This window comes from Phalaenopsis equestris, unplaced genomic scaffold (assembly GCF_001263595.1).
Source record: "Phalaenopsis equestris unplaced genomic scaffold, ASM126359v1 Scaffold000297, whole genome shotgun sequence".
NCBI lineage: Eukaryota > Viridiplantae > Streptophyta > Magnoliopsida > Asparagales > Orchidaceae > Phalaenopsis > Phalaenopsis equestris.
This window is the reverse complement of record NW_018164739.1, coordinates 3742938-3763307: the sequence shown is the minus strand read 5'-3', so window position 1 is coordinate 3763307 and position 20370 is coordinate 3742938. Positions and strand designations below refer to the sequence as shown.

Below are 20370 nucleotides of genomic sequence, written 5' to 3'. Positions count from 1 at the left end.
TAGCTTATGGGAATAGAAATATATCTTATAGGATGATGCAAAAATATAGGGAAAATAGTTTGATAGGGTTGGTAGTAGGCTTTATGGAAGAAAATCTACTAAGTAGCCAAACTTCTTTTTACTACTAGAAGGGGGTAAAGAAGATTATTATTTCCATTTGTTGCCGTGATTATCTGTAAGAAACTTTCACATTCAAAAATCGTAGTTGAACCACTTTAGAGGACAACTTTTAAGCGCTCGAACCCTTTAACTTCTTTGTTGTTAACTTAGAATTATTGATAACTTAAGATTATTGTGTAAGACTTTAATTAAACCCCAAAATTTTGGGCTTATATTAAAAATTGTATATTAGAATTTTTTTTGCATTGAGTTATCCTCGTTCCCTGTGGGATCGACAATCGAACTCAAACCGGCTATTATTGTTATGCCACATATACTTTGGGGGTAAGCTGACCGTGTGCATGTCAAATTTTTGGCGTCATTGTCGGAGAACGACGGTGAATTTGATTTAGGAAAATTTTAGTTGAACTTTAGTTCTTAGACTTGAAAACTGTAGTGTTCATTGTTTCTTGTTCCTTATTTTTCTGTCTTAACCTGTAAAATACAAAAACATCCTGTTTTAAATTTATTTGATTGTGCACTTGCTTTGTTTCTTACTTTTAATTCTCGCATAATACCTGTTGTTTACTTGTTCTTGATTTAGTAATTTATTTTGCTTTTGTTGCTTTTGTTTGAATTGTCAGTTATTCTCTTTAGCACAGGGGTACCTTTTTAGTAGAACCTAGTTGGTGTATGCGTAGTTCAGGACCTTCAGGACTTGAACCTTACGGTTCTGAGTTAGAGAGAACTCTTAAAAAAAATCAAAAATTGTTGACATATCCGATAACAATCCTGAAATCCATAATCAGAACAACATGTCTCGACTTTTAAGAGATTATGTCAATCCTACTGTAGGCGTAATCATTCTTAATATCTGCACTTCTGTCGTAGAAGTCAATTCCTTCGAACAAAAGTTTGTTATCATCCAAATGGTGCAGAACAATCAGTTTGGGTGGACAACTTTGGAAGACCCTAATATCTATTTAGCGAGTTTTGTAGAACTTTGCGCTACATTTCACTATAATAATATCTCCAGCAACTTCGTGGGATCGAGAATTTTCTCTCCTTGAGGGATAAAGCAAAAATCTGGTTGAATTTCTTAGCTCCTGGATTAATTAGGACATGAAATGACCTGACCCAGAAATCCTTAGCAAACTACTTTTCACCCTAAAAAACTGTCACACTAAGGAATGACATTACTTCTTTTTGTCAACATGAGGGTGAGTCAATTTATGAAGGTTGGGAAAGGTTTAATGAACTCCTTAGGAAATGTCCCTACAATACTTTGTCGGACTAATTAATAATTTAGACTTTCTATAATGGGCTAGTAGGATCTCTTAGGTCAATCATAGACGGTGTCAAAGATGGTTCCTTTATTTGAAACCCTTTGATGAGGCTTATTATTTGATTAAGGAGATGGTCACAAGGAACATTCAATGGCCTTCTGATAGAGTCAGCATTATGACACGAATGTTCTTTCAATTTTTGACTTCCCAAGTAGTGATTATCTCTAGGAAGCTAGATCAGTTAAGGATAAATTAGCCACAATGATCACCAGTAATAGAGGAGAATTCAGATGCAGAACTGGTGGATCCTAGTGCTTTGCCTCTTGAGACCCTGAATGTCATTAACAATAGGTTTTAATAACCCTTATTCTAATATCTACAATCTCGGGTGGAAGAATTAACCTAGTTTTAATTGGAGCAATAATAGTCAAGGGATGGGAAACCAGCAGTGGGGGAATAATCAAGAAAATTCATTGGAGAATTGGAATAATCAGGGTAGTAATAATTCGTGACCTCTTTACCCACCACCCTTTAACCAAAAGCAAGGGTTTTAGAAAAAAAATTGTCTTTGGAGGAAGTAATTTTGCAAATGGGGAATTAATTGCAGAGTCAATGTGTTGTCATTAAAAGCATTGAAAATCAATTGAGTCAAATAGCAAATTCCCTTAGTAATAGACCTCAAGGAACATTTCCAAGTGATACTGAGATTAATCCAAAGAAGAAGAGTAATGAACATGTAAAAGTCATTAAATTGAGAAGTAGAAGAGAGTTGGAGGGAGTGAGTAGGAAAGAGCCTGAGTTGGTAGAAGAGAACCCTGAATTTGAAAAATCAATTGAAAATTCTTCTAAAGACTTAGGAATACTTGCCTCACCCCTTAGGATGGACTTAGAAAGATCGCCTGCATCATTTTGTCAAAGATTCAGAAACACAAGTTGGATCAACAATTTTCTCGATTTTTAGAAGTGTTCAAGAAGTTGACAATCAAAATTTCTTTTGCTGAGACTTTGAAGCAGTTGTCTAGCTATGTGAAGTTTATGAAGGATATCCTAAATGAAAAGAGAAAGCTAGGAGATTTCGAGACTATAAGACTTAACAAGGAGTGCAGTGTTAACATACATAAAAAGCTCTCTCGAAAACTTAAGGACCCTGGTAGTTTCACCGTTCTCTGTGCTATTGGAAAGAAATTCTTTGGGAAGGCCTTAAGTGACTTAGGTGTCAGTATTAACCTCATGCATTATCGATCTTTAAGAGGTTAGGATTATGAGAAGTCTAGCCTATTATTGTAACCATTCAGTTTGTTGACCAATCTCTTACCTATCCTAGGGAGGTTATAGAAGATGTCTTAGTTAAGGTGGATAAGTTTTTTTTCCCTGTTGATTTCATTGTCTTGGATTTGAAGGAGGATAAGGAGGTATCAATCATCTTAGACAGACCTTCTAAGCCACCTGTAGAGCAATGATTGATGTGCATAAGGGGGAGTTGACTATGGGGGTAAATGATCAGGAGGTAACTTTTAATGTTTTAAAATCTATGAAATTTTCTTCTGAATTGAATGAGGTTTTTTGTTTTAGTGGACCAACTTTGTAGAAACCAATTCCAGGAGATTTGTGAAGATGATTCAGTATAGCAGAGCTTGATTGAGGATGATAAACATGACCCTAAGGAAGAATCGACTCTACTTTTAGAGGCTAGTCCAAGGTCCGAGGATTTACAGGGAGAGGTTTCAGTTGTTGGACACAAGTAGAAATTCTATATCATTTAGTCCCTTCCATAGAAGAATCGCCTGAATTTGAAATGAAAATCCTTCCTAAACATCTGAAGTATGTTTTCTTAAGGGAGTCATCTACTTTACCTGTTATCGGATCCTCAAAACTCGGTAGTTTGTAAGAGGAGAAATTGACGAGAGTTTTGAGGATTTTTATGAAAGCTTTTGGATGGACTGTGACAGACATTAAGGGGATTTTTCCTTCAATATGCATGCATAGAACCCTTAAACCCAGTTATGAAATAAATTTTAAGAAAGAGATAGTGAAGTGGTTAGATGCAGGCATTATCTATCTCATGTTAGATGGTGCCTAGGTTAGCCCTATCCATGTTGTACCTAAAAAGAGAGGAGTGACTATTGTAGTGAATGAATAAAATATATTAATACTTATTAGACATATTACTGGGTGGCGTATTTGCATTGAATATAGAAAATTAAATTTAGTTATTAAAAAGAATCATTTCCCCTTTGCCTTTCTTGACCAAATATTGGATAGGCTAGATCGCTATCCTTTTTCTATTTTTAGACGAATATTCTGGGTATCATGAGATTCTCATTGCTCCAGAGGATCAATATAATACCACATTCACGAGTCCTTACCGAATTTTCACCTTTACGAGGATGTCTTTCATATTGTGCAATGCTTCTTGCCACTTTTCAGCGCTACATGATGTTCATTTCCTGCGATCTGATTGAAAAACGGATTGAAGTGTTTATGAATGATTTCTCTATTTTTGGCTCTTCATTCGATTCTTGCTTAAGATATATGAGAAACCAATTTAGATTTAAATTGGGAAAATTTGCAATTTATGGTTTCCGAGGGGTTTTTTTTACCACAAAATTTCTAAGAGTATGGAGTTAAACTCCTATTCCACTTATTGGAAAAAAATGTCTCATTTGATTTTGACCAGAAAAGTCTCAACTCCCTTCGACAATATAAAAGAAGAATTAAGTCACTGCACCTATTATTATTTCACCTGGTTGTGTCATTTTGAATTAATGTGCGATGCTACTAATTACACGGTCGGGGCGGTGTGAGGCCAAAGGAGTGATAAGATGTTTAAAGTTATATATTATGTTATTGAGACGATTAATGGAGCTCAAATTAATTACACTATCGTTGAAAAGGAGCTTTTGGTCATAGTATATGCATTTGACAAATTTATGTCATATTTGATTGAAACTAAATGCACTATTTTTACTGACTGTTTAACAATTCGATATTTGATTTCTAAAAAGAACGCTAAACCACGATTGATCTGATATGTCAAATTACTTCAGGAATTTGATATCAAAGTGGTGGATTGGAATGATTCTGAAAATAAAAAAGTGGACCCCTTATTTAGGCTTGATCAGGAAAATTTTTATGACTTTGATGATGAAATTGATGAAAATTTTTCTGATGAACAAGTCCTCACTGTTTATGTTTTGAGCAATAAGTGGTATGCAGACATAGTGAACTCTATTGTTAGTGATATTTTACCTTATAGTCTGTTATATCATTAGAGAAAAAAATTATTCATGATGTCAAATATTATTTTTGGGATGACCCTTATTTTTATAGGAAATTGTCAAGACCTGTTAATTAAAAGATGTTCGCCCTTACAAGAGACCCAAAATGTGATTAGAATATGTCATGATTTGAATTTGGAGAGCATTTTGGTATTTATAAAACTGCATTTAAGATTTTACAATTTGAATTTTATTAGTTTACTCTATTTAGGAATGTAAATATATATATTAAAGCTTACGATAGATGTCAAAGAGTATTGTAATATTTTTAAGAAAGATGAATTGCCCTTAAACTATATTTAGGAAGTTAAGATTTCTGATGTTTGGGGTTTAGATTTTATGAGTTCTTTTGTACCTTCGTTAGAAATTTTTTTATATATTGAGAGTTGTAAATTATGTCTCAAAGTGGATAGAAGCAGTTGCTCTTCCCAATTGTGAGGCTCAGAGCATTCCCGTATTTTTGAATAAGAATATATTTTCGCAGACAAGGAACACCTAGGGTAAATTAAGTGATGGGGGGAGCCCCACTTTAGAAATAAAAAGATCGAGATATTGGTTGGGAAGTATGGAATTAATTATAGAATATCTACGGTTTATCACTCTCAAATTAGTGGATTAGCAGAGGTTTTTAATAGGGAGACAAAAAAATCCTCAAAAAGACTGTCAACCCTAATAGAAAAGATTGAGTTTTAAGACTTGATGATGTTTTATGAGCCTATAGGGCAGCTTATAAAACACTGATAGGAATGTACTCATATAGACTCATATTTGGTAAAACTTGTCATTTGCACGTTGAGTTGGAACATAAGGCATTCTGGGCAGTTAAAAGTTTTAATTATAATATGGAAAATATTGCTGAGAAGCGATTACTACAGTTAAATGAACTTGATGAGATTTGGGATGAATTTTATGAAAATGCCAAGATAAATAAGGATAAGATGAAATTGCATGGTCTACCGATTTTTAGAAAGATTCTTGAGTCTTGACATGAGGTTTTATTATATAATACAAGATTGAAATGTTTCCTAGGAAAAATTAAATTCAGATGGCCAATACCATTTACTGTAGTAAAGGTTTACCCTTTTAGTGCTATTGATATTGCTAATCAAAAGAGTGAAAAGGTTTTAAAGTCAATGAGCAAAGGCTTAAATTGTATTTAGGCGAAGATAGATCTGGACTTAGGGAGGTTATAACATTGGGTCAACCCTGTTAGAATATTTGGCTTTGTAGGCTGAAGACAATAAACTAAGCGCTTCTTGGGGGGCAGCCCTATTTTATCAGTTTGAATGTTATGTTTTGCTTAGTTTTAAGAAATGATGTGCTTGTTTCTTATCATTTGATAGTGTAGTTTGTGGTGCTTTGTTGTGAAAATTTTATGTATTTGATTTTGTTATGTGAAAATTGGTGAAAATGGCTAAATAGAGCCTGGCACCTATGTGCCACCCCTTGGGTGTCATTTGCTTTGAATGGGGCGTTATGGTGCCGTTGTCGTGGCGTTGGGGCGTCGTATGTCATTCTGATGCTTGATTGGGCACCTAGGTGCTGCTCTTTGGGCGCTCAGCTGTCACCTTCTCGGGAAACCAGCGCTTAGGCGCTACTATCACAGTGTTGGGGCACTGCAATATAAATATTTAAAATCTATTTGGGCGCCTAGGCTCTAGTACCCCAGCGCCTTGTCGTTGAGATCTATATAAAAGCGAAATAAGTCTCTTTTTAGCCCATTTTCTCCATATTTTTTGTCGTTTTCTTCTTCAACCTGCAAAGCAACACAGGGCATCCGTAATATCTCTCAATTTGCTTGTGATCCAGGGCATAACAAGGGTAGATCTTGCTCCTCTACGATAAATATAGCCTTCCTTATCTTTTTTCTTCATCTTTGTTTAGTGATTTTAGGGATCTTAGTGAAATCTTTAGTTGGGTTATCGATTTACATTTTTTGTCCGGCATGAGATCATTAATTTTGCCCATGATTTACTTGTTCAGATTTGCATTCCTTCCTTTATTCTTTATTTGAATCTTTTCTCCCATATTCTATGACACCTAAAACTATAGGTGGAAAATCAAAATTATCCTACGATAACAAAAATTCATTAGCACAAAAGCGGAAGAACGATATAACTATTTATTCTTGTCGAAAAAATTTATTTTGGAGAGGGGATTCTTGACCTTAGGTGGTGTTATGGAGGCAATGATTGATAAGAGGGATTGGGAGCAATTTTGTTTCAATACTGGCATTGCGGTGATTCATGTTGCGCGGGAATTCTATGCTAACTTGCCTGAGGCATCAACTGATTCCATCTTCATTAGAGGGAAGTAAGTTGATTTCTCTTCTTCCAGAAATAATGTTTTGTACTCATTGCGAGATTGTTCTGATATTTTCTACTACCAATTTACTTCTGTAGATTTTGATATGGTAGAAATTTTAAACTTTTTGACTAATTGTAAGGGAGCTTGGAAGGTGAGGAACAAATAAAAATTAATTTCCTTTCTGCTTTGAGCGTTGTATCTAAGGCTTGATATAATTTCATTTTCGCCAAGTTTTTTCCCTCCACAAATTTAACTGAGGTCACCAGGGATAGGGTTGCTTTGAATTTTTGTTTTCAAACAGAAAAAATCATTGATGTATGATCCCTTATTCATTATTCTATTCGAAATATGACAAAAGGAGGGTCTACAAACGGTCTTGGCCACCCTTCTATTGTTTTCACTTTGTGCCAAAATTCTGGTGTTGCTTATGAGATTTGGGAGGAGCAGCTCCAACCCCCTAAAACATACTTCTAAGAGAACTACTGTGGTTTATAGTCTTCATGCGGTATTTTGTCAAGGTGAAAGTTCCTCCCGACCTTCTTCCTCTACTCTCAGACCTCGTGCCTCTACTTCTATGGCTTATATAGATGAGTGATTGGATACTCGAGTGGAAGATATTGTTATTATACAGGTGGTGTATGATTTGTCAAACTGGGTGACGCATATAGTTTGACAGAACAAAAGCCAATTTGATTATATGATGAATTTTCAGGCCGCCCAGTTGGAGATGTACAGGAGAAACCAATGGTTAGGAGATGAGAATCCGATTATGTTTCCTAATTACTTTCCATATCTGCATTATGAGAACACTTTCCAACCTATGTAAGAAGATCAAGAGGAAGAAGTAGAAGATGAAGGAGGGGAGGAGAAGAAGTAGGAGAAGCGGAGGGAGGTGATGATTGAGTTGGCTTTTTCTTTGTCTTGACTGCTGCTACTGTTGATAGTTGATTTATTTCTTGTTGTTGTTATGTTATGTGACTCGTATTTTTCTGATTTGGAACTTTATGGCTGAGTATAAGTTTTATTTGGACATCTATATTTTGTAATTTATTTGAACTGTTTTGTTGTAGTTCAAGTTTATTTGTTTGTGTCGTTATTTCCTATTTGTACATATTATGATGAGATGTTGAGTTATGTTTTGGTTGTAATATTTTTGTTGTACTTTGATATGGACTTTCATTTTTGTTATTTGTTGTTGTTGGATTTTAATTGTTTTAATTAGTTTGAATTCGATGTTTTGATCTATTTTTATGTGTTATTGATGTTGTTTTTATTTATATTCATTGTTGTTGAAGTGTTGGCTTGTATAAGTGTCACAAATAATCGTTGTTGTTGTTGTTTTATGTGTTTTTCATCATGTTTTATTTTTGTAATTGCATGTGATTAAGTTTGGGGGATGAATGTTGTTAGTATTTGTTCCTTTGTGAACAAAACATTATAATTTGATGTTTGTTGACATACGTGGAGTGAATTGAATTTGGGACCACAATAATCGTGATAGAAGAAGGTACATAGTTATATAAAAATTAAACTTTTTTTTTGAATTAAACGGAACAAGTTGCAGATGATATTTACAATTCAGCAAATGATTATTTAATCAACATATTTAATTTTTTAGAAGATAATAAGTTAATTGCAGCTAGATGCGTCTTTTTGAAGATTTAGCCTCCATCTTGTTTGAATTTTATATTAATAATTTATAGCTAATAAATCTTGAATTAAAAAAAGAGGAAGTTGGAGTATTATAGTTTAAGGGGATTGTAGTAAAATTCAAAATCATTAAAACGTTAATTTAGATTTAACAGTACTCTAAGATGCGAATGAAAGAAGAGATTATTTAAAAATGAATAGGATTGAAAATATTCATCCTATAAAATACAAAAAAAAATTGTTATAGATGAAAAACATCGAGGAAACTTAACAAAAATTAGTTTTACTATTGTTTCTTTTAAATTGAAAACTCTATAGCAATGTTTAATTTAATTATGGCTATATGTTTATAATTTTTTAGCAATTTACTTATAGAGTACTAAATTTTTGGAATCTGACATTTATATTGTATTAGCTTAGTTGTTATTAAATCCCTTGAAGTGAATATGTGTTTAAATAACATTTGAGGAAGCTCAAATTTTCTTGAAGTGCATGTTTCTGAGTAATTCAGTAGAGGCTTATTGATACTAATTCTGTCTCTTTGAAAGTTTGATTGTAGGCGGCCACATATAAAAATTCATTTTTATTATATACAACATAATCAAATGTTTATGTTTTGTTGTTACTTGGGAGCAAGTAACATTTAAATTTAGGAGATTTTGATATGTTGATAATTTGAGATTTAATGTTATTTGTAATTTTGTATTTTATATGATAAAATTACATTTGAGGAAGGTTTTATGTTGTTTGTTTTTAGTTGTAGCAAAAAATGTGATGAACAGGAATCGAACTGGAACAAATTAAAAATTGAAGCAAAATTTGACAGTTGGGCGCTTAAGAACCCAACCACTGGCGCTTAGGCGTCAGAACTCTCAAATTGAGCAACAAACCTGTGAAGTCAAAACATTGGCGTCGGTCTCTTGTGTAAATGATAGGCGCCAGACTGTTCCTTCATGCTTCTAGAGGTTGGCGCCTAGGCACTAGAAATTGACTTGACATTTTTTTTAAGCTTTTTAGACGGATTTTCAAAGCGGCGTGTCTACTCAAGTGAGAAGGAAGCAGAAGACACGAGGGGTGAAGATTTTCAAAGCTTTGGTGTGCAAGAGAAGAAGAAAAGTGTGAGGTTTTTTTATTTTCTGCATTTCTGAGTGATATTTAAGTGAAATTGTAAGGAAAGTTTGAAAATTCTTCAAAGAAACTTCAGAAGTTTTAGTTGGGGGGAGTTTGAGATATTTGTTTTGTATTTTTGTTTGAGTTTTGTTAAATTTTGTTGTGTAAACTTGATTTTAAATATCAATCCCTGTGTTGTATTTTACTCATAAAATTTTAGTAGTTTTTTTTTTTTTTGCTCTTTGTAATGAAGCAGAATCATGTGTAGGATTAGATTTACTTAGAAATGCTTTTACTTTAATATTGTGATTGTATATTGCTTCATGCTAGGTTTACTTATGCAATTTGATCAATTTATATACTAAAACATATTGTGAAAACGTAATGACCTTGGAGGGCTATGTTTTTCCTTAATTAGTAATTACCACATTAACCTTTATGATGAAAAAAAAGTAATATTGGGTTGATTGCAAATAGATAGGGAGATAAGTTTTGACGGATGTAAATTGATGATTATAGGTGGATAGGTTAGATCCTTAACTAATTTTATCTAGGGTTTGGAACTTAAAGCTAGGTTAGCCCAATTGAGGGCTTACGTGGGCACTCTAGGTTGGCAGACTTGAATCTACCCAGCATAACCAAGGATTTAGGAACTTAACTCTAGGTTAATCAATGTTATTTATTCACTCGAAAGAGGGTAAAAAATATGTATGCTCATATTTTTATTTTTTTTTAAAGGCTAATGGCTGATTTTATTGAAGAAAGAAATGATACATAAAGGTTGTATGAGAGGGCCCAATAGAGGCACCCTACCCATACGATACCAAGTACAATAATACTCAACAAAAAAATATAGATAGACTCGATAAAATTGTAAAACAAATTTAAAACATGCATAAAAGTAGCTAGGGGCAAGCTAGTTTAGTCACGTCTCTTTTTCTAGTTTTAGGAGCGGATCCAAATAACAAACTTTGAAAGGTCGTGTCATTGTCAGGAGTAACTAAAGTATCATCCATTAGGTTTCCACGTTGGAGTGTGCTCCCAACTTTCTTCTTCCGCCGAGAAGTGTAAATCTGTCAATCTTCATCTGAAGACTGACTCATGTAATTCTCGGTTTAATTAGATATTAGACTTCAGTAGAAGGAAAGGCAGTTGTTGCCACAACGATAGGTTCCAGTGTATGTGAAGTGTGAATTGCCTCACCTGCACCTGATGCTTCCTAAATAGGAGTTGCGGGGCTATCCTGATTTTCAGTTTGTACTTTATTCGTTGCAGTATGGTTAAGAGAAGTGATCCCAGGGCAGATACCAACTACTGTCTTGTGGTGATTCCCTCCTCAGGTTGGTTGTCATCAGGTTTGTTGGGAGCACGTTCAGGCACGTTGAGTGTACTAATAGCATGTTCCTGCTTTTGACTACTAGTTCTCAACTATGGGTGCAATCTGAAACATTTTTTCTACGGGTGTTCAAATATCTTGCAACGCTTGCAATAGTAAGGTTTTTGTTTCATAATGATTTTTTGCCAATAATCATTATGAGCAGAGGCAAGCCAGACTTTTTTAACATCTAGTAGTGTAATATCTCTTTTTAAATAAAAATCATTGCAATAGAGGTCCTTGAGAAATGAATTGTAGGTAAGTCTACCTGTAAAGGCTTTCCAAGAATAGTCCTAATTACATATAAGATTGGTAGGTCAAAGAATTGAAACTTGAGTTCATGTAATGAGAACCAGATAGAGACTAGGATCAAAATTATGGGTCCATTTGAGCAATTTCATAGGTTTGCCCTCGATTGTGATGAATTTTTTTGAGAAAATTGTGATGAATTTTTTTGAGAAAATCCTTGTGTAATCTTTTTCTATGCTCAGTTGTATCATAACATGTCTTCTGTCAAAAACCTTCTTGATAATCTCCATCTTAGGGCAAATATATGAAAAAATAAATAATAAAACATAACTAGTGTAAATTTGTATTTTCCTACACGAGTTGAAATTTCAACATCAAAGAAGAATATTGTTGGGTAGTCCGTCTTTTTCTCTACTTTTTTATGAGATTGCAATCTCCAAGATCTGCAACAAAGTTCTGCAACAAAATCATGGTACATCTGCGGGAATATCGGACTTCGTATGCTCCTATTTGTCACATGATTTTATTTAAAATTTTTAAGTATTTGATTCCTACACTAAGTTGAATTCTCATTGCAAGGAGAGGGACTTTAGCATAAATTGAACTCTGCTACTTCCATTTTACCCCGTGACATATAGCTTTTTAATTAAATTTAAAAATTGAATTAATTCAGTAGAATTGAATTGGCTTAACTTATACCAAATGCATTTCCAGGCTAAGAAATAGTTTTAGTAGATTAGAACTTTTACTTGTGGAAATTAACTTTTTTCCTAATGAGATTGATAATCGGGACTCCATTGGAGTCCTATATTACATGAACGATACGTGCACTTGCGTAAGCAAAAATCTAGTGTGTAGTTCTTGTGGAAAAATCTAAAATTAAAAACATATCATATTTTACACCATTAGGTGTGATGTAGAAATACTTGGCAGTCAGGTGCCTGACGTCGTTATCGGGGAATCAACGGTTAATTTTGATTTAGGAAAATTTTAGTTGAACTTATTCAACTTAGATTTGGAAAATCGTATTGTAGTTTTTTATGTTTGTGTGTAAAAAAAATTAAAATTAATAAGGATTAAAAATATATTTTTTAGAGTTTTATGTGTGTCAAACATTTTATTATATAATTAAAATTTTAAAAAAATTAAAAAAAAATATTTTTGTGTGTTTTTCTGTTATTTACTTATTGAACTTTTTAATTGTTTATGTGTAGTGCAGGTCATCAGGACTAGTGTCTTACGATTTCAAATTAGAAAACATAAAGGAACTTTACAACTAGCAGAAGAAATGGTGAACACTTCACATAATAATGTAGATAATCAAACTGTTGAAAATGAACCTCATCACTTACAGAGACCATTAAGAGATTATCTTAACCTTACGACAACTGAAATTCATCTTAGTATACACACTTCTGTCGTAGAAGCTAACACATTTGAATTGAAATTTGTTATCGTTTAAATAGTATAGAATAATCTGTTTGGGGGAACTCCATTTTAGAATCCCAATTTGCACTGGATCTATCCGAACTTTGGGTAACTTAGCTCAAAAAATTCTTGCTAAGTATTTTCCACCTTAAAAAATTGCAAAACTTAGAAATGATGTTACCTCATTTTATCAATGTAAAGGTTAATCAATATATGAAGCATGAGAATAATTTAAAGAACTTCTTAGGAAGTTTCAACATCATGTTTTACCTAACTTGTTAATTATTTATACATTTTACAATGGGTTAGTAGAATCCATGAGATCTATCATTGACGATGATGTTGTTGGTTCATTGATGTCAAAGTCATTTGATGAAGCATATTCTTTAATTGAAGAGATAGCTACCAACAACTTTCAATGACCCTCTGAAAGGGTAGCACTCACAATACTGATGTAATTTCAATTCTTGCTTCTCAGGTTGCTGCAATTTCTAGGAATTAGATCAGTTTGAGATGAATTCATCTCAAATACCTTAAGTAATTGAAGAAAATTCATTTAAACAATGATTGATTCTCAATCATCAACATTCGAGACTTTAAATGCTCTTAAAAATAGACCCAACAACGTGTATTCCAATTATTATAACCCAGTATAAAAAAATCACGTTAATTTTAACTGGAATAATAACTCTGGGGTTGGAAACCAACACTGGGGAAACAATCAAGCTAACCTTGTAAGAAACTGAAACAACCGGGGTAATACTAAATATAGACTTTCTTATCCTCCAGCCTTTAATAATATCCAACAATTCAAAGAGAAGTTGTTTATGTGTTGCAAATGGGAAATCAATTGCAAGCTAGAATGCTGCAATTAGAAATATAGAGAATCAACTGGGGCAATTTGCTTACTCACTTAGCAATATGACCCAAGAAATGCTTCCTAGCAATACTAAGATAAACCCTAAAGAGACTAATAAAGAGTAAGTTAAAGCTGTCAAACTCAGGAGTGGAAGGGAATTAAATGTTGGAATTCAAAAAGATGCCGAATTTGAGAAAGAGATAGAGGAAACTGAAAAATTTGAAGAAAATATTCTGAAAGACTTGGAAAAACCTATCTCTTCATTTATGATCAATTTAGAGAAACCATCACCTCCTTTTCCTCAGAGGCTTAGACAGCAGAAGCTTGATCAACAATTCTCAAAGTTTCTGAAAATATTCTAGAAGCTAACCATTAACATTCCTTTTGCTGAAGCTCTGAAACAAATGTCAGAGCTATGAAAAGTTTATAAAGGATATCCTTAAAAAGAAGATGAAGTTTGGAGATCATGAGATCGTTGCACTTAGTGAGAAGTGCAACGCAATAATTCAGAAAAAGTTTTTTAAAAAACTTAAAGATCCTGATGGCTTTATTTTTTCATGTGCGATAGAAGAAAGATTCTGTGGAAAAGTTTTATGTGATTGAGTAGCTATCATTAACCTCATGCTCTTATCTATATTCAGAAGGTTGGGTTTAGGATAGATTTCTCTTACTACTGTAACCCTTCAGTTAATTGATCGTTCGATCACGTATCCAAAAGGGGTTATAGATGACGTACTGGTTATGGTGTATAAATTTATCTTCCATTTGAATTTCATTGTTTTAGATATGGAGGAAGATAAAGAAAAACCTATTATTTTAGGGAGACATTTTTTTGTTGCTGGACGAACTATGATAGATGTACAAAAAGGGTAGTTAACCATGAGAGTTAATGCCTGGGAAGTCACTTTCAATGTATTAAAGTCAATGAAGTATCTAGCTAAGGGAAGAGAAGATGAGTGTTATAGAATGAAGATTATTGATTATTTAAATAATAACTAATTCAGAGAAAGTTGTGAAGTTAAAACAAGACAACAAAAATTGGAATATGAAAATGATACTGATTTCCAAGAAAAACCTATTGAGATGATCAATGAGGATTCAAACTATGTCCAGGAAATATTTGAGCTTTTAGATGCTAGCAAACCTCTCATTCCTTCTATTGAAGAAACTCTTAAACTAGAGATGAAGGTACCCCCAACGCATTTAAAGTATGCTTATGTAGGGAACTCATCAATATTACCTTTTATAATATCCTCGAACTTAACTGAGTCTCAAGAAGAAAACTTAATAAAAATATTAAGGCATTACAAGAAAGTCTTTAGATAGACATTAGTTGTTATCAATGGAATAATCCCTTCAATATGTATGCACAATATTTTAATGGAAGATAACCATAAACTTAGGGCAGATTCTCAAAAGAGATTGAATTCTATTATAAAAGAGGTAGTAAAGAAAGAAATATTAAAGTGGTTAGATGCTGGTATTATTTATCCAATTTCTGACAGTGCATAGGTTAGTATGATCCACTGCGTCCTTAAGAAGGGGGAGCGATTGTAGCTGCTAATGAAAAAAATGAATTAATTCCTACTAAACAAGTCACTGGGTGACAAATTTTTATTGACTATAGAAAATTGAATTTAGCCACCAGAAAAGATCATTTATCATTACATTCTCTAAACCAGATATTAGATAAATTAGCTGGTCACCGATAGTTTTATTTTCTGGATAGATATTCAAGATACCATCAAATACCAATGGCTCCTGAGAATCCGGAAAAGATTATATTCACGAATCCTTACGGGACTTTTGCTTTTAGAAGGATGTCCGTCAGTTTATGTAACATACATGCTACTTTTCAAAGGTGCATGATGTCCATTTTCTGCGATTCAATTGAAAAAAGAATTTAAGTTTTTATGGACGATTTCTCAATATTTGAAACCTCATTTGGTCATGCTTAGACTATTTAGCTAAGGTTCTAAAACAATGTGAAGAGACTAACTTAGTTCTTAACTGGGCAAAATGTCAATTCATGGTCGCGGGTGGAATTGTGTTTGGGCACAATATATCAAAAAATGACATAAAAGTAGATCCAACAAAAATATAAGTTATTACTAAACTACCTTCTTTTAATACAGTGAAAGGAGTTAGGAGTTTTCTAGGACATGCTGGTTTTTGCAGACGATATATTAAAGAATTCTCAAAAATCACCAAGCTTCTGTTCCATCTTTTAGAAAAAGATGCACTATTTGATTTTAACCAGGAATGTCGGGATGTGTTCGATTTATTAATAGAAAAATTAATCATCGCTTCTATTATAGTTTCACCCAATTAGGGGAGATTTTTTAAGTTGATGTGTGATGCGACTGATTATACGATTGGGGCAGTATTAGGATAAAAATATAATAAGATTTTTAAAATCATATATTAGCTAATAAAATTTTTAATGAAGCTCAAGTTAATTATTCTACTACTGAGAATGAGTTATTAGGGATAGTATATGTCTTTAATAAATTTAGATTTTATCTTATTGGGACCAAATGTATTGTGCATATTGATCATTCTGCGATCATATACTCTAAGCATAAGAAGGATACTAAACCAAGACTTATTAGATGGGTCATTCTGATACAAGAATTTAACTTTAAAGTAGTTGATAGGAATGGATCTAATAATCAGATAATTGATCATCTGTTAAGGCTAGAACAGGAGAATTTTTGTAATTTTGAAACTAAAATAAATGAATATTTTTTTTGATGAGCAATCATGCAATGTTACTGAGTGACGTGTTCCGAGGTATGTTAATATAGTTAATTTTGTAGTGAGTGATTTTATATCATATGGATTAATATACCAACAACGAAAAAAGTTTATTTATGATGCAAAGACTTTTTTTAATGACTCGTTTATATAAAAAATGTAAAGATCAAATTATTCAGATATGTGTACTTATTGTAAAAATGTCATGATTCTGATCTTGGGGGACATTTTGGAGTAGATATAACAACATTTAAAATTCTACAATCAGGATTTTATTGGCATACTCTTTTTAAGGATGTAAATATATCTGTAAAAACTTGTGATAGATGTGAGAGGGTAGACAACATATTTACAAGTAATGAAATGCTCTTAAATTTTACTCTATAGGGGTAGAGTTTTGATGTATAGGGTTTAGATTTTATAGGACCATTTATACCATCTTCTAGAAAGTTGTATATTTTTGTAGTTATGGATTATGTTTCTAAATGGATTGAAGCGGTAGTTTTACCCCACTGCAGGTATAGGTAGTGTAAAAATTAGTTGTAGTGTAACATGCAGATCGTATGTAGGAAATCATATGTATAAAAGCATGTTCAATCATTTCATAAAGGTCATATCATAATAATGTCACTTGTTTAATGTATAAGGTTATATTATTTTCATGTTATTTCATCATTGGTCATCACCTTGCCCAAAGATCATATAAAATATCGATAAACGTTGGTTTCTCTCAACACTGCAGTTATCGATAGTCCCTCTGATACCCATAGTTTCCTAACGTTTTGTCACCATCTAATTCCAACAGTTCCCAGAGTTTCGTACCCATAAAAATATTAGGAGTCAGGAATACTACATCCATCTATAATGTACTTGCAAGCACTTATATAATAATCTACCCCCTAACAATTCTTGTGGCATTTAAATCATCATTACGGTATCAAGCATAAGACTTTACATGCATCGTAAGCATGAAGCATAATAAATGAATACCTACATGCAATTAATATCATAAGCTTAGTCCCTCGTATCATACCATAACATAGCATCATATGTATTGCGTCATATGTATCGTAAGAGAAGTAAACATGCATTCAAACATTCAACTGCATGTATCCATTTACAATATGCGGGAAATTTTAAATGCATCTGTGACAAATTAAAAATCATATGAAAATATATAGAAGATTATTTTTCTTAAATTAACACAAGATTATTTCACCTGACTTGACGAAGCAGCCCTACTACGAGTGCCCACAAGCTCATCCCGAGCTCACCACCTCGTATAGGCAACCTGAGGCTCTTGTACAGCATAAGGCTCCTTAAAATTTGGTTCATAACATGCATTAACCAAAACATGCATTAGATGTCAAAACATACCTCAAAAGAGCTTTTCGGCATAACTGGTTTGCTTGAACCGCCTAAGTTTTTTTCCATCATCTCAAACCACACCTGCCCTATGTTGAATTCGTGCTAGAACCTTTACGACAGCTCGCAAAGGACTTTCAACACTTTCGCACACAATCGGCGCCTCTGACGAGCATCGAAAAAAATATTTGCACCAAAAACAAGACAAATGTCAAAATGGATGGGTGAGGAATGGAATGAAAGCTTAGAAGGACGAGAAAGAGGAATTCTTGTCATTTAATTTCGTCCTCGAAGCTCCCTACAGCAAGTTTAGCCACCCTGTGCGCCGCTCGACCCACTGCTCGCGCCTTGACACTATAGTAAGTTTCGCTGATTGCTTGCCGTGCCGCAGCAGCCGTGAAGGAGAGGGAGAAATTGCAAGAGAGAAGAATTAGGAGAAAGGGGAGTATATTGAAGCTCGCCTGCGCTAATTGACCTAAAACTATGGTTAATAGGCGTGAGAGGCGGCAGGCGGGCTTAAGCGAGGAATTAGGGATTAAATAAGGATTTATTAAGTTAATAAAACTTAAAACTTCTACATTTTATATCTCTTAATTTGTTCATAATTAACATATTGTGTTTATATCGAATGGTTCGATTTCAAGCGTATAATTTTATAAAATTATTTCGATCAAACTTCGGGAGATAAAATTTGAATGCACTTTTAGAATTTGTCTAACTTTTCCTGGTTCCTCGAAATTTGGGCGTTGCATGCTTGAAGCTGAGAGTAATAAGAATATAACAATTATCGAATATAGCAAACAAGAGTATAACAATTTGTAGTAATTCTACTGCTAAAGAAACCTACATTCACTCTCCAAGCTCCCACTTGGAAATGTCACGACCTCTTCTACTAAGTTTGAAAGGCTGATTTCTATATCTTCTAAATGCTATAACCCCACTCTTTTAATACAAATAGCTATTAGAGATGCATTTTGTCACTTCTTAGTTAACGTATTTAATTGTAAATTAGATGTTTCTGTTGTGAGAGATTTGATTCATGTAACCGACCCCACATAGTGGGATAATGGTTTGCTGTTGTTGTTGTTTTATAGTGAGAGATTGGCTTGGAAGGTTTTAAACAATTGTTAGCTTTCTGCCAATGTGGGCAGTAGATCATGTTTCAAATCTCTGAAACGAGATCTTTGTCCGTAAAGATACATACAATAAAACCTGCCTAAACCAGTCATTTTAGGATGCCTGGTACACCTGTAACTCCCGCTTTATCAGTACTATATATCATTTTTCTGTACAGTTGCAACTCTCTGTAGTCTGAACTATTATCATTGCTGGTGCTAAGTTGTTGAATAAATATAAGATGCTTTTTTTCAGAGATGCTCTTCTTCTCTATATTGGTAATTCTATATTTCCATTGCTTTATAATTAGATGATTGTTTTGTGAGGTAACTCGTGTTCATTTATTGAAATGTGTTATATGCTTCTTGTATTCGTTTTTATACCATGCCTAGGGGATAATTGTGGCAGTGCTTTTTATTTTAGGTATTCTTAACTAACAAAAATTTTCATTTCAGGTATCTTTATTGACATGGGAGGAGGGAAATTTACATCCATTGTTAGATTATTCTGTTTCCATTGACCCGTCAACATCTATTCTAAGAAATCCCTTTTCAGAAAAGCGATGGAAAAAGTTTCAGCTATCAAGAATATTTAGCACTTCACCTGATACCACTAAGATGCATGTATTAGATGTTCATATAACTCAGGGTGACAGAAATTTTGTTGATAAATGGCTTGTTGTGCTCTGCTTGGGATCTGGAAAAACACGGAACATGGCACTTGACAGGTATACTCTAATGGAAGAAGCATGATTTTTTGTTGTTACTATATTGCTTGCTTAGTTGATTCATAAATGATATGATGGTGGGGTTTATAGATTCCTTTGATTCTTCAATTGACACGATTTAAGTATGCTAATTATTTACATCATTAAAAAAGAAAAAAAAATTACACAGGACCCCATGCAGCTATGACACTATCAACGCCAGAGTGTATTGTCTCCACGATCGCATGCTTTTGCACTCTTCCTCATTCTCTAATCCGTACCCTTTTTCTCATCAAAAGCACCTTAAGGGCCTCTATTTTCCCTCACTAATACACACAGATAGTGGTTGCCATTTCCTTCAGTTGATGCGCGTCTGTCCGATGATTCTCTGTTGCTCACTTTACCTATTTCTTCTTGATCTCATCATCTTTCACTAACACATGCTTTCTCTTGCCACTTCCATCTCTACCATTCTACTTTTCTCTTGTCAACCTACTTGCTCTTCATGTAGCGCTTGATGTGAACTTTGCCTTTATTCTAGTGGGCAAAAATTGTGTGGCCTGTTGATGTAGGTGAAATCTGACCCAAATACGACCCAGCCTCCCAAAAAGCATTTTGTATCATAATGTGTGTTGCAAGGCATTGCTTTAATATTTTGATGTCGTATGAATTATTCTTTTAATTTCAGAATTGCAATACTGAATGAGCTTTACTTTGGTATATATATCTTCATGTAGCACTTGTGTGTTGCAAGGCACTGCTTTCATATATATATATATATATAT

The 20370-nt window shown here is 33.5% G+C and overlaps 1 protein-coding gene across 2 annotated transcripts in view; it reads left to right on the top strand.

Annotated features, from left to right (window-relative positions):
- Window positions 1-20370, top strand: part of LOC110025404 (sacsin) — a 153968-nt gene that overhangs the window by 83677 nt on the left and 49921 nt on the right. For both annotated transcript variants that reach the window (XM_020725860.1, XM_020725861.1), the window contains exon 7: window positions 19335-19606. In XM_020725860.1, the coding sequence (XP_020581519.1) occupies window positions 19335-19606 (272 nt within the window). The remainder of the gene's footprint in view (window positions 1-19334; window positions 19607-20370) is intronic.